This window comes from Benincasa hispida, chromosome 3, assembly GCF_009727055.1.
Source record: "Benincasa hispida cultivar B227 chromosome 3, ASM972705v1, whole genome shotgun sequence".
Classification (NCBI taxonomy): domain Eukaryota; kingdom Viridiplantae; phylum Streptophyta; class Magnoliopsida; order Cucurbitales; family Cucurbitaceae; genus Benincasa; species Benincasa hispida.
The window spans coordinates 43,962,389-43,988,188 of record NC_052351.1 but is presented as its reverse complement, the minus strand read 5'-3'; the positions used below and the strand labels follow the sequence as shown (position 1 = coordinate 43,988,188).

General features: G+C 31.0%; 3 protein-coding genes across 3 annotated transcripts; all 3 read left to right on the top strand.

Moving 5' to 3' along the window:
* The first annotated feature begins 1,975 nt into the window (after positions 1-1,975).
* Positions 1,976-3,129, top strand: LOC120074131 (diacylglycerol kinase theta-like). Its single transcript, XM_039027148.1, has one exon. It carries the CDS (start codon positions 2,083-2,085, stop codon positions 2,896-2,898), a length of 816 nt encoding a protein of 271 aa, XP_038883076.1. The 5' UTR covers positions 1,976-2,082; the 3' UTR covers positions 2,899-3,129.
* Positions 3,130-3,581: 452 nt separating this feature from the next.
* LOC120074144 lies at positions 3,582-4,649 on the top strand. Its single transcript, XM_039027160.1, has one exon. It carries the CDS (start codon positions 3,672-3,674, stop codon positions 4,560-4,562), a length of 891 nt encoding a protein of 296 aa, XP_038883088.1. The 5' UTR covers positions 3,582-3,671; the 3' UTR covers positions 4,563-4,649.
* A 20,269-nt stretch (positions 4,650-24,918) lies between these two features.
* On the top strand, positions 24,919-25,596 carry LOC120073579. The gene has a single exon (XM_039026402.1). It carries the CDS (start codon positions 24,919-24,921, stop codon positions 25,594-25,596), a length of 678 nt encoding a protein of 225 aa, XP_038882330.1.
* The last annotated feature ends 204 nt before the right edge of the window (positions 25,597-25,800 follow it).

Below are 25,800 nucleotides of genomic sequence, written 5' to 3'. Positions count from 1 at the left end.
ACGGGTCAAAGTTTATACATAATAGAATCTGTCAGATGTGTTAACCAAAAATTCTTTTCTTGCCGCTCATAGGTTTAAATACATAATCGATAAAATTTTACTCGATTTATATGATGTAATTTTATATTTAAATCATTAAAAATCCATATTAAATAGTTTGTTTATTTTGGTTCTCTAATATTTAATTTTAATTAGTTTATAATTCACGCCATTTTAATTGGTATAAAATTTGGTTATCTCTAATATTAGATTCTAATTAATTTATAATTCACATGAATTTTAATTGGTTTAAAATTTGTTATTTTATTTTATAATTCATGTAAATTTAATTTGGTTCAAAATTTTATTATTCAAATATTTGATTTAAAATCCAAATTTTATCATTAAAAGATAAAAGAAAATTTATCTTTCATGTAGATTAAAAAAAGATTTATCATTTAAATAGATTTTATTGGTTTCAAATTTGGTTTGGAAAGAAAAGTAATAAAAAATTATTTAGATTTAGTAAATTAGGTTATCCATTTATAATCAAATTATTATCAAATATAGGACTCTTATTTAAACTTATATATTTACATTTTTTTTTTCAATATTATGAAACACGTGCATCACACGTAGTTCCAACTATTTTTTTTAATGAATTGAGTTGATAATATGACATATTGTATTTCTATTTTTTTTTTATCTTTATTTAATAAAATTATGCATTTTAAAATTTAAAATTCAAAAATTGGATACAAATGAAAACATACAAAAAATATTGTTTTTAGAATTTGCACTGAATGAATTATAGAATTCGAAAACAGTTTCTAAAAATATAATCCAAGTTGTGCAGAACACATGTTTGTTGAATTTAGTGAATCTAAAAACATAAAACATGATCAAGATTCTCTACCAAACATGGCCTGAGCTTCCTTAAAAATTCGTCGAAATGATAAATAGTCAAATACAAAAAGTATTTAGCTATTAACACACATTCAACTGCTAACGTATAACCTTGTTAAAATGTATATAAAAAGTCTTAGCATCCTTGGGTAATTTTATTAGCTTCTTTCTTCTTGTCATGGTCTATACACCTTAATTGGAGGAGCAAATTTTGCTTTATTTTTGTTTCTATTTCTGTTTTTGTTTTTTCAAAAAAAAGAAAGAAGGTTAAACAGTCAACAAGCAAAAAAAAAAAATTTGAAGAGAGGGAGTTTTAAGGGAAGCTTAATTTTCAAAACTCACCAGATATGCTTTAACTTGAATTTTATTATTATTATTATTATTTTGTTAAGTATCCTGACGACTACACGGATAAATGAGAAAGAGAGTATCGATATGAAAAAAAAATATGCGAGTATCTATATAATTTATTTTAAAATCGATTTTCGAACTCAGGATAATTTCAAAAGATTGAACACTGTACTAACACAAGGAGCAATTTTAATTTTTTTTAAGGTTAAAGATATTAATGCAACTTTTAAAAATTCAATGATACTATTAAAATGTTTGTTTTTTTTAAAAAAAAAAAACTATTTTTGAAATGAGGTATTAACGTTCTAGTTCATGTACTGACAACAAGAATTTTTTTTTTAGAGTTTATATGACTATTATTGAAACTTTTGAAAGTTTAAAGATATTTTTTAAACAAATATTAATAATTTTCCAAAATTAGGTATTTTTTTAAAGTTGGAAAGAAATTTTTTAATGTACCAGGATATTTTTGAAACAAATACAAAGTTTAGACGATTTGATTTATGGTTTTTTGTTTTTGAAAATTAAGTCTCACTATTCTTACCTCCAAATTTCTTTCTTTATTATTTATTTTTTAGTAATGATTTAAAAAAACAAGCTAAATTTTGAAAATAAAAGAAATAAATTTTAAAATTTTGTTTCTATTTTTGAAATTTAGCTAAAAATTCTGTTATTATAATTAACAAAGATGCGATGAAATTTTTAAAAACATAAAACAAAGGGATTTTCCTTTTTTGTTCTTTTAAACAAAAGAGAGACTAGAAGTCTTGGCTTCTCCAAAGTCTACACGACTCTTACTCTCTCCTTATAAGCCTGCTGGGGGAGGAACCCATTGATCGGATAAAAATGGCGCTGGTACCCGGAAACTCCACAAAGCAATATCAGTTATCCCAAGTCCATCCAAACCATTCTCTAATGCATCATTCCGACGACCGTGATTACACCTGCCACGGCTGCAAGACCTCCGGCACCGGCCCCCGATACCGATGCCACGCCTGCAACGTCGACGTCCATACATACTGCTCCGATTCCCCCCAGGAATTATCCTCCTTCCTCCACCACCATCGCCTCACTCTGGTTCCCCGTATGGACCATCGGTGCTGCGATATCTGCCGTGAATCTATCGACGGCATGCTTTACCGCTGCAACCGCTGCGACTTCGACGTCCACCCACTTTGTACTCAATTCCCTGAGCAGGTCCGCCACGTCATCGACGACCATCATAAGCTGACCCTCCGCAAGCTCTCCTCTGGGCGATGTTCTGTTTGCGAAATTGATTGTTCTTCTCTCTGGGTCTACGGCTGCAATGTTTGTGGAGTCAATATTCACCCCAAATGCCTGCTTAAGCCATACGGTTCGCCGACGAAATCTCGCAGTATACCTTACGCGCACGCGCCGCCGTGGGCGGCGGCGCATCAACCCAATGGTTATTATGTGAATCCAAATGGTTATGGTGGTGGCCATTTTTCTCACGGCGGAGTTCCGGCTCCTTGGGGATTTCCGAATCATCATTTTAATTATCCTCCTGGAGCTAATTATGGTGGACGTCCACCGTCGCCGTCAACTTGGGGATCAATATTTGGGGGTGGAATGTTTGCTCTGGTTCAAAATTTGACCGCAGGTGCTATTATTGAGTTTATTTTCGGTTCTGTTGGTGCTTAGTTCTTCTTGCAATGGTGTTTTATTGTTCATCATCTTCTTAAATTGAGAATTTTTCCTTTCCATTATGTTCTATTTAGCTGTGTCATTGGCTTATTGCTAAATTGCTGGTTTGGTACTGATAATTTTAAATTTTTAAAAAAAAAAAAAGAGAAAAAATGTAAGCAATAATTGCATTTATTATTGTACTGAAAATGCCCAGAAATAAGTCTGCCATGGTTGTACTGAAAAGGAACCACCATATGTTGCAAACTTGTGAGAAACAACACTATAAATATGTCTTTGAACCCTACATTAGTATTAATGTCTTGATTTGACACACAGTAAGAAGATTTTCCAAAAAATATTTGATTATGGCCGAAAATAGTTCATTATATTAAATACTTACAAATTTAGAAAACTTAATATGGGATTAAACAGTAATTGAGTTCTTACCTTCAATTTAAATAAAAACAACCTTTTTAGATTGGGTGAGTACTATCAAAATGTTCATTAAATATCTCAAATATAACTGACATTTAATTTGTTACTCCCACATGACAAGACTAATTAATTTAAGTTCAACAAAAATAACTTAACCATAATAATAATAATAACAATACTAATTAAAACCACGTCAAATTTGTATGCATCTTCTTGCAACTTGCAAGTCAACTAGCAAAGTCTTTTAATTTCCAAGAAATAACATAAAAGAAAAAAAAATATTAAATAAAAAACGCGTAATTCTCCGGCTATAATATCTCTTTAAACTCATCTCTGAAACCCCAACAACCACCATGGCTCCGGTACCGAAGACCACCAAATTCCATTTCACTCATCCAAACCACCCTTTGCAATTGCACTCCGACGACCACCATGGTTACATTTGCGACGGTTGTAAAACCTCCGGTTCCGGTACCCGGTTCCGATGCCATTCCTGCAATTTCGATCTCCATGAATACTGCGCCAATTGCCCGGAGAAACTCATCTCCTCCTCCATCCACCACCATCCCCTCACTCTCCTCCTCCGTAAGCCCGATGGCACTCGCCTCAACGACCGAATTTGCGACATTTGCCAGGACTCCGTCGACGGGCTGTTCTACTGGTGCAAAGACTGCGATTTCAACGCCCACCCATTTTGCACCCAGCTCCCTAAAAGCCTCCGCCATGTAATTGACAGCCAACATTTTCTGAACCTCCAAAAGCTGCCATCCGGTGGCTGCGCCGTTTGTAAAAAGGATTGTTCTTCTCTTTGGGTGTACGGATGTGAGATTTGTAGAGTTAATATTCATCTCGAGTGTCTGTTGGAGCCGTGTGAGTCGCCGCCGAGTCAACGGCCGAGTGGGGGAGGGAGAGGGACGACTACTTTTCGTGGAGTGCCGCCGCCGTGGGGAAGTTGGCCACCTCCGTTTCCCAGCGGTGGGTTTCAGTGGAATGGTGGGTATAATTCTGGTGGGCAATTTGGTAATAATTACGGTAATTTTGGTATGGGAGGGTATTATGGGAATTATGGCTACGCCGCCCCTTACGTCGTTCCCGATTACCCTTCTGTGTATCACAATTATGGAGCGCCGCCGGCATCGTCCGAAAGTGGGGGAAAGCTTGGGAAGTCAATGTTTGCGCTCGTCGGTAGACTGACCGTTGGTGTGATGTCTAGTGTTATTTTTGGGTTTCCCATCGGCCTCTAATCGGATCTCATTTTCAAAATTAATAGGAATCAAAGATGGTTATATTTGTGTACGGAATAGTATGTCTGGAAATTATAACTATGTTTAGTTGAATGTTATTTTTATTTAAATTGTGTGATCACTTTTAAAATTTTGTGCAATTATAAAGCATAAAACTAATAAAAAAACTTGTCTTAATTAATTTTAAATAATTAATTTGTGCAGTTTTATTTTTATTATGTAATTATTAACAACAACCTTAAGCAGTTACACTATATTTTATTCCAAAAATCAAATATAACCAATATCAAAGTATAAATACTAACATACACAAAATAACCATTTAGAAAATAATTTTGTTTATCAGTCAATCCAAAATGCCATGATTTAATTTTTGTATATATTAACAGAAGATCAAATGTACGTGTTAAACAAATATTATTCTTATCTTTATTTATAAAACATAATATTTAACAGATCACTACTCATCCAATACAAGAAAAGAAAAGGTAGGGGAAAATGCAATCAATACAAACTCATACTTCATAACTCTATGTTAAACAAATCAATACTCTAAACACATACTTCATAAACTAAAATTAAAATATTGTATACCTCAAATATAGATAATTCAACTCTAAAAACTATTATATACAACACTACTTCTTAATTTTCCTTGAAATTGTAATTTTGTGTCTAATTTAAAAAAGAAAGAAGAACTATATATATATATATATGTGGTGATTTGACGACTAGAAAAGAAAAGGGAGGAAAGTGAGGAAAATGGAATGGAGAGTAAGGAAAAGAAGTAAAAACCCACACTTCTTGGCAGGTATGTAATTCCTTCACTTTTGTTGATAAAAGATGTCTGAAAAATGTCTTTTCCAAGATAAATAAAGAAATCTCACAAACCAAACATGACTTTGTAAACTCATTCCCATTCTCACCCTCTTTTTCCTCCAACCAAACGGCCCATAGCATGTAGATCTTGAGTGTAATTTCTGTTTGTTCTTTGGCTTTTAAATGTTACACCTTTGATCTTTAATTTGTTTTAATTTAATATCTAAGTTTCAAAGTGTTATAATTTTATCTTTGAGATTTTAGTTTTGTTTCAATTTGGTCCCTATATTTCAACCTCTTACATTTTTAAAATCAAAATTTCATTAAATATTCACTTTCAATCATTGACATCAATTTCTATCAATTAATTAAAATTAATTATGAAGTAAAATTTTGAATTTAATTTTAAAAGTGATAAAAATAGTGAAACTTAATTAATTATAATTCTTTTATGACTCTTAATTTATTAACATAAATTAATTCTAAAAATGAAAAATGAATATTTAGTGAACAATCAAGGTTAAAAGTGTAAATTTTAAATATAGGGACCAAATTGAAGTAAAACTCAAATGTCAAGGATAAAATTGTAACATTTTGAAATTTATGGACTAAATTGAAACCAAACTCAAAAGTTAAGGACTAAATGTGTTACATTTTGAAATCTAAAGACTAAATAGGAAGTAGGCTCAAAACCTAGGGATCAAAGAGATATTTTTTCCTTCATTTTTCTTTTGTTGGATAAGAATTGAAACTCTGATGTCTAGAGTAGAAAATCCTCTCAATTTGTGTTAAGTAAAGTTTTGTTCTATTTTAATTATTTCTTGTTGTTAAAGTGTTATATAATTTAATTTATTACAAATAGCAAATTATAACAATTAAAATCTTTAATTAATAATTGTATCTATTTAAATTCTAAATTTTTATAAATGTATCAATCTACGTCCTCTTCTAAACTTCGTTTGACCAATGAAAATTTATGATTTTGAGTCAATTAAACTCCTAAATTTTCATTAGTCAATCAATTTAGATATCTTATTATAATTACTTTTTAAAATCATCAATGCATTAGTGTGTAGAAGATATCTGAAAAACAAATATGGCTGTATTTGATTATGCATGAGAAATTCTATAAGAATTTTATGAAAAAAATATGTACGTATTTAATTTAATTGTATGATAATCCTATATAATTTTAATAGATTAATTAATGAAATAATAAATATCATTCAATATATCTATAAAATTAATTAATTGAGAATCCTTAATGATGTAGTAATTTTTAATTGAAATTAAATAATTGTTATATTTAAATAATGTCTTATTAATTATAATCTAATATCATTTTTGTAATTAATTAAGTTCAACAATTAATAATATAATTATATAATTATAATAAATAATATAAGAAAGTATATTTTATTAAACAACATATAATATAAAAAGGTAAAAAAGATAAATATATTGTTAAATAAGGAATGAAATAACAAAAACTAATCACAAAATAACTAACTGATATAAATAATCCATAATTATTATATATTCATAATAAAGAATAAAATTAAAATTATCTCAATAATAGTTTTTTATTAATAAAAAACAATAAGTAATTCATTAACTAATTGAAAAATGATTTTTGTATGGACTAAATTTAACATTCTAATTTAACTATTTCAATGTATTTGAGATATTATAAGCTAATTAATTAATAATTTGTATAAATAATAATTGCATTCATTTAATAAATTTTTTACTGTTAAAAATAAGTTCAGTAAGTATTTCTACTATATTATTATTTATTTATTAAACAAATATTTTATATTAATTTTGTTAATTAATATTAATTAATAATTTACTATATTAAAAGCGGTTATATATAAATGAAAAGTAGGGTGGAGAGAGAAGAAAAGAGAAACCCACTGAAACTCTTGTTCGTGGCAAATAAGGATGTCGGGAACGATTTTATTACTAGACAAAGTGTTGAAAACTGTAAAACAAATATAGGTTTTGGATACATATATCAATTTTCATAAAAAAAAAAAAAAAAACCCCTTCGAATCAAATGACACCTAAACTAATTATTATAAGTATAAATTGATTTTTTGTTCTTAAATTTATCATAACTCGACTACTCAAAAGTTATTAATTTGTGGTCTGTTATCGGGCGTGGAATTGAAACCCGTGGCCGTGGGATGGATATGAAATAGAAGTTACAAAATCAAGTTGGTCACATCTTTTGTCTCATCTTTTGTCTCAAAAAAATTCGATGATCTGAAAAAATCGATCAATCCAATCCAATCCGTGCGGTTTGGGTTATGTTATCTATTCATTTGGGTTGGATTGGGTTTATATAAATGAATTTTTTATAGATTGGATTGGTTCATGGATTCACCTGATATAACCCAAACCAACCTGAACCAACCCGAATATATTATTAACTTTAAAATATTTTTTTTGTTACTTATAATACAATTATTTTTATATATATTGATTTTTTTTATTTAATTCAAATATTTTTTGAATAATTTATTCTTCAACAATTCTTAAAAGTAGTTTTTTTTGCACTTTAGGAAGAAAATTTTAACTCTATAAATTGAAATTAAGTTGTTAATCTTAATTCAATATATTAAAATAATTAAATTAGATCTTCACATATTTACGTTTTGTTTCTTTTTAGAACAACATATTAAATAAATGACCCGATTAACCCGAACCAACCCAACCCAAATATTTCATAGTTGGGTTGTACTGAGATAGTAGTCTTGAAGCATTTATGAAAGTTGAGGGGTTATATTGAACCTTTTGAAAATATAGGGGTATTTTTGAAACAAAGAGAAAAGTTCAAGGATATTTGTTATAATTTTGTTTTAAAAAAATTAATTACTAATTTGAATATAATATAGGGGTTAAGGTTGTATTTGAAATACCTTTCAAGTGATTAATTAAAAAATAAATCATTTTGAAAAAAATTCAAGTGTTTGGTAACCACACAAAATGAATTTTGAAAACATGAGCTTATAAAATCAGTTGATTTAGGATAAAAAATGAAACCAACTTTTAGAAAAGTGAACTTTGAGTGTTTAAAAAGTTTTATACGAAAATTCTACCAACATTACTGACAAACTCCAACTACAACCTTTGGTCATTGTCAGAGATGCGTAATTAGTTATATATTTATTTAAGGTTTTGGAATTTGCTCCTTAGGCTATTTTGGTGATGTGTCTTAGAATATGTCACTACAAGAATATAGTAGTTTCCCGACACCCAACATCATCGAGATATAGCTTAAAATACCCGTATGGTTTGGGTTGAGTTATCAATTCATTTGGATTGGTGTTCTAATTCTCCCGGAGTCTCGTTGTTTTGTAAAGATACACATTGTTCAATGAATAAAATAAGTGTTATTTAATTCTAGCATTTACTCATATCCAATAAACAAACCTCCTTGATTATCTTATGTGAACTTAAGTATGTATATGTGATATACAAGTGAATCATGCCTTAAGTGATAACCTAAATAGGTCTGTATTATAAAGATTAAGGTAGGATACCTGATCCTGGTGACACTACGAATACGGTCCGCTTTGTAGAAGTTTGCAAGTGTTGTAAACTACTACAGATGGTTGATCCTGACCGTTCATGTGGAGACGTGCGAGTGGGGGTGTTCTATTCAAAGAGTTTGTATAAGACCTGGACTACGAGATGACTAGACTCTGTATATAGCGCCGTTGATACTAGAGACTTACATCTCAACTAAATGACCATAGGTGACACGACCTCAATCCTGAGAATTTTGGGAACTCCTGCCTTTGAAGGCGGCCCGGCCAAATTGTCAACTCAACATGCCTATCTTTTTGGGGACTTGTCTGATCTGGGAGCTAGGAACTCAATCCACAAGATGGAATGCACTTCTTTCCCGAAGTAGGGATAAGTACAAAGATTGCTCCCTTAAGGACTAATTCCGGGGCTTGAACATAGTGACCACAACTTCTTTTTGGAAGAGAAGACTCAGTCATAGTAGAACTATGACTTATGTTCATTAGAGGGATCTGTGGTACTTAAGGAGACAGATGTAACTATAGGGGCATAACGGTTATTGGCCCAGCTGTACTTACAAGCGATCTGTGAAGGGTTGTCGCACCGCTGATTGGTTAAGATGGACACATAATATATATGTGGTAAGGAGAATTCAGTTGTTGGTCTTTAGTGGAGTGCCTACTGTCTCTTATACACATCTAGATGTGTATAAGAGACAGGTATAGGGGCATAACGGTTATTGGCCCAGCTGTACTTACAAGCGATCTGTGAAGGGTTGTCGCACCGCTGATTGGTTAAGATGGACACATAATATATATGTGGTAAGGAGAATTCAGTTGTTGGTCTTTAGTGGAGTGTATAATAGCTGTCTCTTATACACATCTAGATGTGTATAAGAGACAGATACTAAGGTAGCCTTGTTGGTGGTGTCATACTCTATTCGACACTGTCGAGGTTCTGTGGAGGCCGTTCGTGTGGCTGAAGAGTTCGTGGCCGAGGCGGTCGTTGAGGACGAGTGCGAAGAGTTCGTGCTATGTTGCGGTCGTGTAGATCGAGCGTTCGAGGTTGCTATTGTTCGAGCTGTCGCGCAACAGAGCGTGGAGACGCATCTTCAAATGTGCGTAGAGTTTGCTCTCTATTCATTTGAGTTTTTCATGCTGTAATTTCTGTATAAATTGTATAACCGCTTGTTTGAAGTTGACTGTAAATGTTTTGTTCATTCATGATTGTGATTTGGAATTATCTTACTTCAGCTGCTCATGGAAATCTCGAATCCGATTTCCTTCACGTCTTCCCTATAATAAGAAGCGGTCCATTGGTTAGTATCATTAGTTCCCCTTTGAGCTTCACATAATACTTAACTTAACATTAGGGCATATCATCATCACAACATAATTGAGTTCATCACATCCTTTATATTTAGCTACTTTACCTTTGTCCTGTCTAAAGACTGGCTTCCCTCTCTATTGGGTGTTCTATGGTCGCGAGGACACCTTTCTATGCCTATACGTCAACCAACCTTCGTGTGCCTTATTTCATGCCTTTGTGCGTCTTCGCACTCCTAGACAAACCAGTTACTTGCTTACTCTTCATATGTAGTTGCCTCCTTATTCATCCACAACATTAATTCCTGTCTCTTATACACATCTAGATGTGTATAAGAGACAGCGTGTAGATCGAGCGTTCGAGGTTGCTATTGTTCGAGCTGTCGCGCAACAGAGCGTGGAGACGCATCTTCAAATGTGCGTAGAGTTTGCTCTCTATTCATTTGAGTTTTTCATGCTGTAATTTCTGTATAAATTGTATAACCGCTTGTTTGAAGTTGACTGTAAATGTTTTGTTCATTCATGATTGTGATTTGGAATTATCTTACTTCTGCTGCTCATGGAAATCTCGAATCCGATTTCCTTCACGTCTTCCCTATAATAAGAAGCGGTCCATTGGTTAGTATCATTAGTTCCCCTTTGAGCTTCACATAATACTTAACTTAACATTAGGGCATATCATCATCACAACATAATTGAGTTCATCACATCCTTTATATTTAGCTACTTTACCTTTGTCCTGTCTAAAGACTGGCTTCCCTCTCTATTGGGTGTTCTATGGTCGCGAGGACACCTTTCTATGCCTATACGTCAACCAACCTTCGTGTGCCTTATTTCATGCCTTTGTGCGTCTTCGCACTCCTAGACAAACCAGTTACTTGCTTACTCTTCATATGTAGTTGCCTCCTTATTCATCCACAACATTAATTCAGATTCAACCTTTTAAACCTCATTATTGTATTTCCAGCTATTAATTAACTAAATTTCCTTTTGATAAACGTACTCAAAACTTCCTAACTCATATACCTTAGAATTTGAGTATTAATTCCTTTTTGATTCAACTGGAAACTTCTCAGATCTCCTCAAACTTGCTGAGAAATCCTTCAGGACCTTTAGAGCCTCAACAAGCACAGTCATAGAAAGATTTGGTAAAACAGTCTCCTTATTTGCTAAGCCTATTTATACGTAGGCTTGTTGACCCATTAATCATTAGTTAACCTTTCCTAAGGCTACCACTTAGATCACTAACAAATTATTAAAATTGAAATCCTCAACTTATTTTCATCACATAGGGCTTGCGATCACTTGATCCCTTTCGTTGTTTATTGCATAACCGGGCCATCATCGCACTGTCTGTCCTGGAACATTCTTGGCAAGCCTTGCATAAATAATCAACCCTCATCCATTTCCATAACCTACTTCGTACTTGGCTATTATTTTGGCCACATGGTAATTATGAGTTGATCGCATACCACTATGTCTAGCTTCAACCGACGTCATACTCGACCCTTAACTTCCTTCACGACCTTCCCGAAACCACACAGTCACACTTAGATATAATTCCTTTTTCCTTAAACACTTGGTCACATGTCACCTGGAAGAGTTGGTCGCATGAACTGGCATGACTTGTCGCATACATTGACATGATTTCATTGCATGAACATCTTGTTTTCCCTCTAAGTGTTAATTCTTCTTCACTCACTCGAGAACCTTACATTTAACACTTTGAAATTTTCTTCTTTAACAACACTTACATTCTCATCATATTTTCACTTTACATACGATGCTATCATCCTAATCACTTACTTGTAAAGGCATTAAACACTTAATTAAGAGGATTTAAACATAATTATTTAGTAAAACAAACTTAGGGTTTGCATCCTAGTTGCCAAAACTAGAATCATTTGTGGAATTTGTAGATATGTGTGGATTGATGAGAATTTTGTGAGAAAAATAAAAAAAAAAAATCCATTTCATAATCTTAATTACATTTCAGTTTTAGTTCTTCTGTTATTTTATTTTATTTATTTATTATGTTTTCTTAGTTTTTTATATTCTAGTGGTACCTCGTTCCGCTCCCCAATTTTACAACAAAAATTAAATTTCTCAATAATTGGTTTAGATATGATTGAACTAGAATCATACAAAAAATCTCTCTCATTTAATTGATCATTTGTTGAAATACTGAATTTTCCTTATATTTAACAAAATTATTTTTTCATTTTTAGTTAAATGACTTTTCAACTAGAAAACCTAAATTTTAGGTTTAGTTTGATAACCATTTTATTTTTTAATTAAGTCTATGAACACTACTTCCACCTCCGAATTTCTTTCTTTATTATCTATTTTTCACCAATAGTTTAAAAAACTAAACCAAATTTTGAGAACTGAAATTTGGCTAAGAATTCAACCATTGTATTTAAGAAAGATGCAAATCATGGTAAGAAACGTAGATGAATAAACTTAATTAAAAAAACAAAATCAAATGGTTATCAAATAGATCCTCACTAATTTAATAATTCTAGAATCATTTTTGAAACCAAACATAATAATTCAAAATCAATTTAAAAAAAGTTCGGAATCAATTGAGTCTATATTTACGGTATGAAAATCTTTTTTTTTTCTTTCTTTCTTTCTAAAATTACTGATTCAATCACACTCTTCCATTGTGTCCCAATTATTGAAGTCCTATTTTTCGTCATTTTAAAAGGAGTTATCATCATTATGTTCAAACCTTTTTTTTCTTAACATGGAAGAAAGAAAAAGAAAATCCGCCTCAAACGTTGAATTATTTCACACACTTTACCCCTTCAAATTAGAGAAAAGGGAGGTGCATTCATTTTAACAAAAAGAAATGTAGATGAAATTCCCCTCTTTTTAAGGAAAAAAAAAATCAATTAACCTCAAATTCACAAGGTTTTTTTTTTCTTCCACCTTAAAACATTTATTTTTTAGTGTGTTTGAATTGGAATGACTTGTGAAAGAGTTTTTTTAAAAACAAAATTAATTTACTATAAATACCGTTGGAAAAATTAAATATTTAAAAAGTGTTTATTGTAGTTTTAACTTTCTATTCTATATAATCAAAAGGAAATTATTTCAAATTGTGAAACTGTTGAAAATATTTACAAGATATAATAAAATTTTAGAACTATCAATGATAGACGTTCTATCATGTCTATCAATGTCTATCAATATCACTAATAGAAGTCTATCAGTGTTTATCAATGTCTATCATTGATAGTTCTAAAATTTTGTTATATTTTATAAATATTTTGATTTATTTTTCTATATTTAAGAACAACCTTAATCAAAATTATTTTTTTTCAAAAATTGATCTTAATAAAAAAAAAAAGTACTTAAAAAAAATTGGATTGATTTAAAGGGATAGTTACAAATATAGCAATTAGGTCTAAAGTATTAACAAATATAGCACAAATGTAAAATATTTGCAGATATAACAAAATTTTGATTAAGCTCTTGGAGTCTATGAATGATAGACTCTATTGTTAATAAATTTCCATTAATGATAAACTCTTATTATTGATAGAGTCTATCATAGATAGATTTTGCTATATTTGTAATTTTTTTTAAAAAATATTGTTATACACTTCATTATTAATCTTAAAAGTGTTATCAGTTGCCATTACTCTCATTTATAAAATTCATATTTCTAATTCTCAAGTGCTTCTTAAGGAATAGTTTTAAAATCAATTCAAAATTAATTAAATGCTTTTTATTTATTATATTTGTTAAATTTTCTTTTATCACTTAAAATTATTATAAGAAAAAACTCTACTTAACACGCTTTTAAATTACTAATTTTTTTCATAGGTGCATATAGAAATTTTTAGAAAGTATTTTTTCCACAAGTTATTTTTAAATTGAACTCTAGAGTTAACAAACACTGCTATTTTATTATTTCGTTCAATTTTGACCAAATTTTGACCCCCACTATCCAATGTTACCTACTCAACCTTCTTTCAGTATTTGATATAAATAATTTATGTTTTATTGAACTGCAAATAAAAAAATGTATATCGCAAAATATATTTACTCTTGAATAAAAAAATTTTAATTTCTTAAATTATGACGCAATTACAAATGATTGGATAAATAATTTGGTCCATGGGTTAAACTTCAGTCGAAAAATATGCTTAATTTGATCCAAATGTCAATTAAGGTCCAAATCTAATTAATTGAGTCAAGGGTTAAGTCCATAACCAATGAAACCCAAGTCCACAAAGTCCAACATCTATAAATAGAGTTCTCCAATTCTCGACCCTACAATCAAAAGGCTCTCTAAACCTGAAGACTAAATCACACTTGAAGATTGAACTTCTTTGAATGTACATATATTCTTCCAAAACTTCAACTTCAAGAATATACGCGTTTTACATTTCCTCAAGTTGGCCTATGCGTTTAACCTCGAGAACAAGCTACAAAATTCTTGAGATAAATCAACATCGAGAACAAGTTGCAAAGCCCTCAAGATAAATCAACATTGAGAACAAGCTGCAGAACCCTCAAGACAAGTTTACTTTTCTAGAGAAAGAATGTGATCGTTTATTACAGATTGTACTCAAAATATTAAAATTAGAAAAATTTTCAAAAATAGAAAAATAAGGGAAACTATTTACACAAAATAGCAAAATTTAATCTTTTTTGATAGAGGCTGTTTGAAGTTTATTAGTGATAGAAACTGATAAAAATATATCATTGATACTATCAGTGATAGAAACTCATACAAATCTATCACTAATTAATACTGATAGAAGTCTCTCAGAGTCTGTCAGTGATAGAAACTGATAGAAATATATCAATGATACTATAGTGACTGAAATTGATACAAGTCTATTATTGATTGACGCTGATAGAAGTCTATCAGTATCTATCAATACTTTTTTTTTTACTATTTTTATAAATAGTTTGACATTTTTTCTATATGTGAAAATTTCCCTTAAAATTAATACAAATACAAAATCTATCTTCAACTAATTAATTTTTTTTTAGAAAATCTCGTTCAACATTTACAACCTGAAATTGTAATTAGAAGCCAATATGATTACCATAATGCCATTTTACTTTTCTAATCTATTTAATGGAAGAATATGTCACAATAATCAAAATATCATTTTTTATTTTTATTGACCTACTCCAATATTACTTGAAAAAAATGTTAATGCCTAAAATTTAAGAAGTGTACATATTTTTTAAATAAAATATTAATTATTTGAATTATACTCATCTCATTTAAAAAATATATACACTTTTTTTTTCTTAATTTATAATTTGTGTAGTCTAATGTGTAAATGTACTTTGTGTTCATAATTTTTTTAAATAAAAAAATCAATAATTTATCCTTTTCGAAAATGGGTTATTTTAAGTGTTGTTTTTAAAAATCGTTTTTAAAATAAGTATACCAAATACTTTATAATTGTTTTCCTCGTATTTTTTGTTTTTGAAAACATAAAAACAAAAATGAATAAAAAACCATATGGGTCTAAGTTTTTCTTTTTTCTTTTCTTTTTTTTACAAGGAAGGAGAAGAGAAGTTATCGGTATGGTATATTAATTGAATGTTATAATTTTTTTAGGGGAAAAAACAGATCAGGAAATGAAAGATGAAGATTAAATGACAGAAAAAAAAGAGAAAGATAGAGGTTGAAAGAGAGAGGAATGACACATGGTTCAAAAGAAAAAAAAAATGTCTCACACAATCAATGAATAGTAAAAATTTTAAAAAAATTTATTAATATACCATATCGATAATTTCTTCTCTCTCATTTATAACTATTTATATGGGATTATGGAGTTGGGCTTATTAAAAGATAGTGGTGCCCATTAGAAATAGGTAAACATAATGTAATTGCAATGAGGTAAGTTCGACAAAGTTTGATTTTTGTTCGATGATTACTTATACATGGATGTAAATGTGGCCTTAGTATTTTCTTAGCACATTCAATTCATTATTTCGTGATCTAATTTGACTTAAAATTGTGTCAACCCTAATACTCGAGCTTGCATTCATTATTGTCGCAATCGGGATCTGTCCAAAGTTTGTGTTCAACTCTGATTTCATGATCGTGTCATGCCCTGATTAACCTTGCGATTAGGTTTAGAATAAAAGAGACTTTCACGATTTCGGTGAAAATCTCATATTTATGATGTGCAAGAGACAATATAGATAGTTAACACACTCTTTATACGCGGTAATGATATTAGAAAGTCATACTTAATTATTTTTAAAATCTAAGATGACAAGCATCATTACAAATCTAAAATTTAAATCATGAATACAAAAAAAATAATCTAACAACTTCAAAATGAACCATAGTATTACTATTATATAAATAAATACTCTATAAAAAAAAAAAAAAAGCTCTCTTAAATTGGCGATTGTGTTTATCACTTTCCTCTTTCTTTGTTGTCATATTTTTCATTGTTCATCGGAGAAAATTTAATGTCATTTATTATATGTTAAAGTATGAATTAGAGTAATAGGTATTATCGTAGTACTACAAAATTTTCTCATTTGATCCAAAGCTTACACGGTTTTCAAAAATCAAATAAATTGGAAATGTCCTTCCAATTTTTACTACCTACTGCCTCTTCTCTTCTTTCCCATCTTGTCTTAAAGTCAGATAATGTGTGATATGGTTTCATTCTTTTCCCTTTTTTTAACCATGGAAGAGAGATTTCTAAAGAAAAATACCACCAAAAGAAAGGAAAGATGAAGACTCATTAAATCACAAGTTTTGTCCCTTTTCCTAACTATTTCGCTTGTTTTTCTTTTTCAATCTTCTTTAACAAATATTTGAATTCTTAATTAAATTTTAAAAATACAAAAAAAAAAACTAATTTTTCTTTAGTTTTGAAGGCTGATTTAATTTTGAATATTTATAATACATAATAGAATAAGAGAAAAAAAATCTAAAAGTATATTAAATCTTTAAAATATTTACAAATATGGATGAGTTGATTGGTCTTCTTTGAATTTTTTTAATTTCCAATTTTGTCCTCATTTATCTTATTTTGTTGTACACCTTCTTTTTTAGTCTTTTTTATTTTCTTTCTCAGTTTTTGCTTCTTCCCTCATTTTTTTCATTTTTTTCATTTTCTTTTCTTTCTCAGTTTTTATTTTTTATTCTCTTTCATTTCCTTCTTTTTCCTTTCTTTTTTTTCTTCATTTTTTCTTTCTTTTTTCTTTTTTAATTTTCTTTTCTTTTTCTTCGGTTTTTGCTTATTATTTTTTATTTTTTATTTAATTTTCTTTCATTTCTTCAGTTTTTGCTTCTTCTCTTTCTCTTATTTTTTAAAATTTTTCTTTCCTTTATTTGAGTTTTTTCTTCTTCTTTTTTTTTCACAAGAATTATGAGGCTGAGTTTCGTACTCAAGACTTGAAAGTACTCAATTCATAAGTAACTTAACACCAATAAACTAATAATCAAGTTTGATTATTATAAAACATAATAAATATAAATAGAAAATGAAAGTCTATCAATGATAACCACTAATATTTTTTATCATTGATAGCTTAATCTTTGATTATATTTTCATAGTTAATAACCACTTATAGAAATGTATCATTGATAGCCAACTTAGTGAGTTTAATTAATAAAGTTGAATCTCAAACTAAAATGTAAGTGGAATGCCTAGAAGTTATCACTAATAACACGTTTATCAGTGATAGAAGCTATCATCGAAAAGAAAAGAGACTTATAAATGTTTGGGAAGGACAAGAAAGGGGCAAAAAGATGTTCAATGACTATGATTGATAGAAGCTACTACTGATAGCATGTTACTAGTGATACAAGCTAATACTAATAACATGTTATTGATGATAGAAGCTAACCGATGGCACGTTATCGGTGATAGAAGCTACCAAATAACACGTTATCGGTGATAGAAGGTACCACTAATAACACGTTATCGGTGATAGAGAACTATCATTGTAGCATGATATCAGTGAGATTATTGATAGCATATTACCAGTGATGTTATCTATATATCGAGTTTCTTTCAAAGGTGATGTTATAGAAGTCTATCATTGATAGCCTTAAGTGTTAATATTTCAAGGTTGATTCTAATTGATGAAAGTCTATCAGTGATAACGGCTGATAGCTTTTACCAGTGTTACCCATGATAAAAGATTATTAGTGGTAGCTACTGCGATAATCAAAGTTGTTGGTTTTCTTTCAAAGTTGATCACTATTTATAAATCTATCATTGATAGCCACTGATAGTCTTAAGTATTGATATTTCAAGGTTGATTCCAATGGATGAAAGTGAATCAATGATAACTACTAATAATTGATAGCAAATTTAAAGCTAACATTTCAAGATTATATTATTTTTTCTCAAATTGAAAGCTATCGCTAATAGCAACTATCATCAATAACAATTAATAGAAGCTATCAGCGATAGCAGCCATCAGTGGCTATCATTGATAGCTGCTATCAATGATAGCTTTTAATTTGAGATACCTAGGAAGAAATGAGCAAAATTGTGGCTAGGCATGAGTATTTTAGTCTTCTACTGTTTTTTGATCTATACATGGAATTATTTTATCCTTCTACTACATATTTTATTATTTTGGGCTTGAATTCAATTTATGCAACTAGCCCTGTAATTTTTGAATATATACTTAAAAGAGTGAATACAAAAATAAAGAAAAGTATTAATAGAGTAGTGTTTCTAGGTTTAAATTAAAAACTAAAAGTTAAATATGTTATTAAACTTTGAAAATTTGTATTAGTAGGAGTAAGACTTTCAAATGTTCTATGGCTAAACTTTAAATTTTATATCTAATAAGTTCTAGATAAATACATACAAATTTAAATTTTTATGTCTACTGAAATCTTATATATTTCTTTAGAGTGTTTAATAGATTAATTAATTAATAAATAAAGTCTTGGTTTAGGTACTAAATTTGTGATTTTGAAAGTTCAAAACCAAATAGAAATAAACTTCTCATGACCCTAGAGGTGTTTACACATAGTACGACTATGTTGTATTATTCATTAGAGGGATCAATAGTACTTAAGGAGAAAGATGTAATTACAGAGGCAAAACGGTATTTTGACCTACTGTAATTACGAGCATCCGTGAAGGGTCATCGTAATGATGATTGGTTATATCCAATGGACATAGAAATATATCTATGGCAAAAAGTGTTCAATTGTCAGCCTTTAGTAGAATGTCTGACAGTTAACGGATGGTGGATATCGTGACTAAAGAGTTTAGTCAGCTATTCACATACCATTGGAGCTTTGAGCCATAAGTCCATAAGATCCCCTTGGTAGCTTGGATACAAGTTGAGAGTCAGTTTTTGGGTCAATTTGAAATGTTCAAATTGACAAGAGGGAGTTCGATTATATATGATATAATTGAACGAGTTAATTAAATATGATATAATTAACTTTATGTATGAGATACATTAATTTGGAGGAAATTGGGTATAAATATGATTTATATCTAGTGGAGGAAAGCATTATAATTAATATATGATATTAATTTATGTGTTATGAATATGATGAGATCATATTCATCGGACGATTATAAAGGAAATGGGACGACGTCTCTTCTATTCTAATAACGAATGAGTGTATTGAAAGATCTCTTTGAGATGCATAAATAGTTGGCAGTGTATTAAGCATGAGATGCACAGACATTATGTTAAAGAGTGTGTCATCGCTTAGAAAATCAGTGCCTATACGATAGTGCCTGCACGATCACTTACATATATGATATTGCTAAGCGATCGCTTACCGATTATACCTTCGCGCGCTATTTACCATATGATCGTTTACCTTTTCCTAAGAGATCATTTAGCTCTCGATATTTACTAAACGATCGTATAGACGACAGCTTAGTTTTTCCTACACGATCGTTTAAACGATCGCTCACCTTTTTCCTACACGATCATTTAGATGATCGCTTACCCTTTCCTACATGATCATTTAGACAATCGCTTACTTTTTCCTACATGATCATATACTTCACCTAAATGATCAAACATATTGTCTATGCGATAGACGACCTCATCTCCCACTTACTTGATTGTTGTGTACGGTCTCTCTTCTTCCTTCCCTCTACCAAATCCGAACAAAGCCCACACTTTGGATTCTCACTTCAAGAATATTGAGGACTCTGAGTGGTGGTGTCATCTTCGTTTTCTTCTGTTTGAGTGGTGATTGTTCGAGGTAGACGGTTGGGTTTTAGACTCGATGTGAAGAAGAAATCTTCAACTAGTGTAATCTCTTGATCTCTTTAGCATTATGAATGCATATTAGTATGTTTGAATGTATATATGGTAATTCTGTCACAATGAATTGGAAAGATCTACTTTTGCTCGTAGGTACTCTTGAATTAAAGTTCCTTCACCTTCTTCCTCCACAAAAAAGAAGATGTTATGGAGCAAGTTAGCCATTAGATACTAAAGAGAAAGAAGGTAAGTTCATTGTCTTTAACAAGGTTAATTTAGTTGAGGCTGGTTTTGAAATTGTTCCAAATAAAACTCCTTTTAATGGTGAATATGATCACATGCATGCATATATTGTCATGCCTAGAAACCTTAATGAAATTGTTGAAATATCTGTAGAAGCTCACGTAGATGCTAGGATTTCCGAGTGTAGTTTAGTTAATGTTGTTAATCTTGAATCTGATTCTATTTTTGCTGATACGATTGTTCAAACTCCCACTCCTGAGTTGTGTTCTAATGTTGTTAATCTAGATTATCATGAATCTAAGAAGTTGTCTATCCTTACTTCAACTGTGATGTCGATTCGTAATAATGTTGAAATTTCTGCTGATTTAGAAAAGAAAATGAAGGTGTAAATACATCTAATAAAACTTTTTTTTTAACTCTATTGTTGAGAATATTATTTTTGCCTCCTCTGTTCTCGATGGTATTAACTCATAAAGCGCTCCTGTGCTTCCGATTGTTATTGGCACTGAGCCTAATGACGAGGCTCATAATGTTCAAGAAAATGTCAAGACTCTATATGAGTCATTCACTTTACCAGACCAAAATTCTGATAATGTTGATTTATTGGTCTCTACGGTTCCTCAGCATGTGAAAAATGTTGTTGAATTTGAGTCGACACTGATTCCAACGACCCAAGTTTAGAGAACTCTCCCCGTTCCACTCTTTTTTATGATGAGGACGATATCCCTATTGCTGCTCTCCGATCTAAGAAGGTTGTTGATAGTACTAGTATTTATAGAGATGGTAATGATGATGTTGATATTTCTTCTGAGTCCTCTGATCATGATTCTAAGTAATCAGTTTTTGACGAAGCCTCCGATTAGAGTTTCAAGAGTAACTTAGACAAAGAAGCTATAGGATCTGTTCGGGTCACTAAGGTCACGGTTCAAACCAAAAGAAAATAACCATCTGTGACCAATATGTTCAAACCAAAAGATGGGGTCTCTTTCCACACTGAAAAGAGTGCAAGCCTGTGGAAGTATGTTGTAAAATGAAATATTGTGGATGAGAAAGAATTATCTAATCGTACTCAAGAATATGCTGAGCTTATGGAATTATTCAATTACTGGTCTTGAAAGAATAGTTTTGAATTTGGGATTACTACCCTCAGCTGGTTCGTGAATTCATTGGGAATCTTTTCTCAGATTTTGCAAAATCAGCTAGTCCAGATCTTCAGAAGGTACACATTAGGCAACATGCTTTTATTTTCTCTACTGCGGTGATCAACCAATTTCTTTGTCGTACTTATCTTGAAACTATGAAAGAACAACATCCTTCTTTAAGAGATTTGGTATTTGAGTTGATTGGAGGAGCATGTTCCACTTGGCCATGTAAAGGTCAACTATTGACAACTGTCTTAAGTGTTAATTATGCCCTTTTTCATAGGATTGTAATTCATTATTGGTGCCCTTCTTCACACAAATTTGGTTTGTCCATTTCTATTGCTACTTTGATGTATGAGATTGAAACTAGATCACAATTCAATTATGATGTATTTTTAATCAACTAAATTAAACATTACATTGTCCCAAAAGCCTGATTTTCTGACTGCTTTAGATGTTGTTAGCCCATCTCCAAGTCTCTTCTTCATCAATTCTAAACTTTTGCAGGGTCATCATGTTCCTGATATGGATACTACCATGATTACTTACCATCTTGATAGTTCAAGTCGAGATTTAATAGTTTTTTCATTTGGTGGTCGTATTCTTCAACTGTTTTCCACTACATCAAATGATTTGGAGTCTTTGGTGGGCTAGCTTTGAGAGAAAAAGGTTGAAGTGGATGAAGTTTTATTGATCATGCGATCTATTTTATCGCGGGATGCAGGTGCTTCCTCTTCTCAACAATGACGTTGATGGTTTTTTTTACAGCCAGAAAGGGAGAGTTGTTTGTGGTTTGGTTTGGTGGAAGTTTTTTACTGGTTTTTTTGCTCCTGATTATGATGTATTTTTGCTCTAAGGATTGAGATGTTTTAGCTTGTTTTGTGTTGTTTTATTGATGTTATTGTTTTTGTCAAGACTATCTTTTAGACATTTATGCTTATTGTTGAATGGTAGTTTGTTTTTATTCTGTCTATAAAAAAAAATTATAAGCCAAAGGGGGAGATTGTAGGCTTTATAATTTTCTCTAAGGAAACGGTTCTGCAGATGTCTCGAATAAAGTATTAACATTTAGTTGTACATTAGAGTATTTTCCTGTAGAATTTTTTCCATATCTTGAAATATTCGGTTGTGATATTTAGTACGATATGTTGCTTTTTTAAGCACAACTTTTTATTTCAAATGAGAACTTATATCTTTTATTGGATTAGTGAATGCCGCAAATCATTTAGGGTTGCCACATTTGTGTAATTGAGCAACACGTTTTTCTGTACTTCGACCGAATTATTTTATATAGTGTTCTTGTTTGTTTGCTTACTGTTCCACTGTGCAAGTTCTTCCTCCGTTGAGTACAATATGTTGAAGAGTTTCAAGATCTTATGGGGAGCCTAAGTCATTGCTGCCAGAGAAAGGATTCTCATATTACAAATAAGTACTACGTTGTAAATTGCTTAACTCTTTAATATTAGTGAATTATTTTTCCTGGGCTTTCTGCCCTCCAGACTTAGGTGTTTATCACCAAACTGGATCATTGACTGTTGTATGCCTTTACTGGTTTATTTGTTGTTGGTATTTTTTGTTATTACAATTGTTGTCAATGCTTTCTGTTTAATATCTGTATATTGAGTGACGAGTCACTCTAGCACTTTTCACTTTCAATAATAGGCATACCTCTAATAACCATTGAATTAATAAATAATAGTTTTGCAATTAGTCTTTAGAACCATTATTGTGGACAATAACTAATCTTTGTGTATCCGAATAATTGTCCAATTAAATTTTATCAAGAGAGAAACTTTTTTTTAAAAAAAATATTTTTTTATTTTTTACTATCTATCAAAGAAATGATGCATAAGATTAGATGCTATGAAGCACAGACACAGATATGGTTACACGATACGGATACAATCGGATATGGCAATTCGTCAATTTCTAAAAAACTAAAATACGGATACGTCTAAGGATACGTCATTTTTAAAAAACGAGGATACTGGTACAATGAAGATACATTTTCTGTTTTTCAAAAAAATCTACGATATAGATAAATTTAACATATAAGTTATAACAATAGCACAAAATAGAACACAAACATTGAAATACAATACAAAAAAGCAACATCTAAGATGTTGAAGTACAATAGTTAATAAAATGCAATAGAAAAGTGACTCATATTACGAAGAAGAAGAAGATTAGAGGGAGAAGTATGAAGATAAACGAATAACTGCTTCATTGAATTGTTGAAGATTTCCAAATGGTTTATATTTTAGTGAACTTTGTGGGGAATCAAATGTGAAGATGAAGATTAGATGATTCTAAGGTTTGGTCTTTTATTTTTTTTTTCTTTTTAATTTTGGACTCGAGTAGTGAACTTTTTAAATAGGTTGCCTAATTTTAGATTGGAAAAGATTAAATTAGTTGCTTGTCTCTTTTCTTTAAAAAAATACGCATAGAAATAGATATGTTAAATCGCATGTTAGATATGTATCTGAGAAGTATCTGGAAGTATCAGTATCCGATACGTGTCTGATACGGATTCTTTGTCTTACATGAAGTATCTATGCTTCATAGATTAGATGTATCCTACTTTACATCTAATCACTATCCACATATATTTAATTACATTGCCATTATATATATATTTTTATCATATCACATCATTTTTTTCGTGTTTATCAACTCATAATCAAAACTATTGACCAATTTATATTAGTTTTAAAACAACCGAAACTAAAGTCGTGACTAAAACAAAACCCATAACTTTCACTTCATACCATGGTTTGAATGTCACTCAAATGGCTTGAAATGAAACAAATTATATACAAAATTCAACTTGAGAGAGAGAGAAAGAATGAGAGAGACGCATCGTGCATGGATTCATTCATCATTTGTTTTCGTTAGGTAAATAAAAAATATAAAAAAAGCATCAAATAGTGACCTGTGAAAATAAATAAACAAATAAATAAAAAAAGAAAAAACGCCAAAAGTCATAGTCTTTGCCAAAATCAACGTGTGAAGATAAAAGAAGAGTGGCCCTCAAACCAACACAATTAACCCAAAGTTTTTATTTTTCTCTCTACTAACCGGAGAGAAATGGCTCCGGTGCCCAAAAACACAAACCATCCTCCTCCTCCGACTCCGACGACGAATCTCTCCGATGACTACCCTCATGAACTCTCCTCTTTCCTCCACCGCCACCCACTGACTCACATGATCCGCAACCCCTTAGTTCCCTCTCGGACCCGCCGGATCTGCGACGTTTGCCGTGAATCCATCCACGACAATTTCTACCACTGCAAAGACTGCCATTTCCACGTCCACTCATTTTGCACCCGCGTCCCCGACAAACTCCGCCACATCAGTGATCGCAACCATAAGCTCCGCCTCTACAAGCTCTCCTCCGGCCACTGTTCCATTTGCAAAGAAGATTGTTCTTCTCTCTGGGTTTATGGCTGCAGCGTTTGTGAAGTCAATATCCATCTCAATTGCCTTCGAAGATCGATCGCCCGCTCGCCTTCTGGCTCACGTGGGATACACCACCATGCTCCGCCGCCGTGGGCGACGGGGCCACCCCAACCTCAATTTCATGGTTGGGGGTATCCGAATTATAATCATCATCATCAGATGAATCATGGTGGACATGGAAATGGAGGTAATTCCTCGTCATCATCGAGCTTGGGATCGGTGTTTGGCAGTACAATGTTTTCACTGGTTCAGAGTTTGGCGATTGGTGCTCTCACTGATTTTATTTTCGGTTCCATTGGTTTTTAATTATCTTTTTTAATCTCTAATGCTTTTTTTTTTTTTTATTTCTTCATCGTCCCCCTCTTCAATAATAAATGTTTCATAGATCTAGCTATTTAGGTTATTTGGAGTTGTTCGAAATGAAACTCCAAAAGATTTGTTGGTTGGAATTAGAAATGAGGGTGTAATTTTTAAAGTCTGTGTTTGAAGTGCAAGTTGGATTGATTGAAT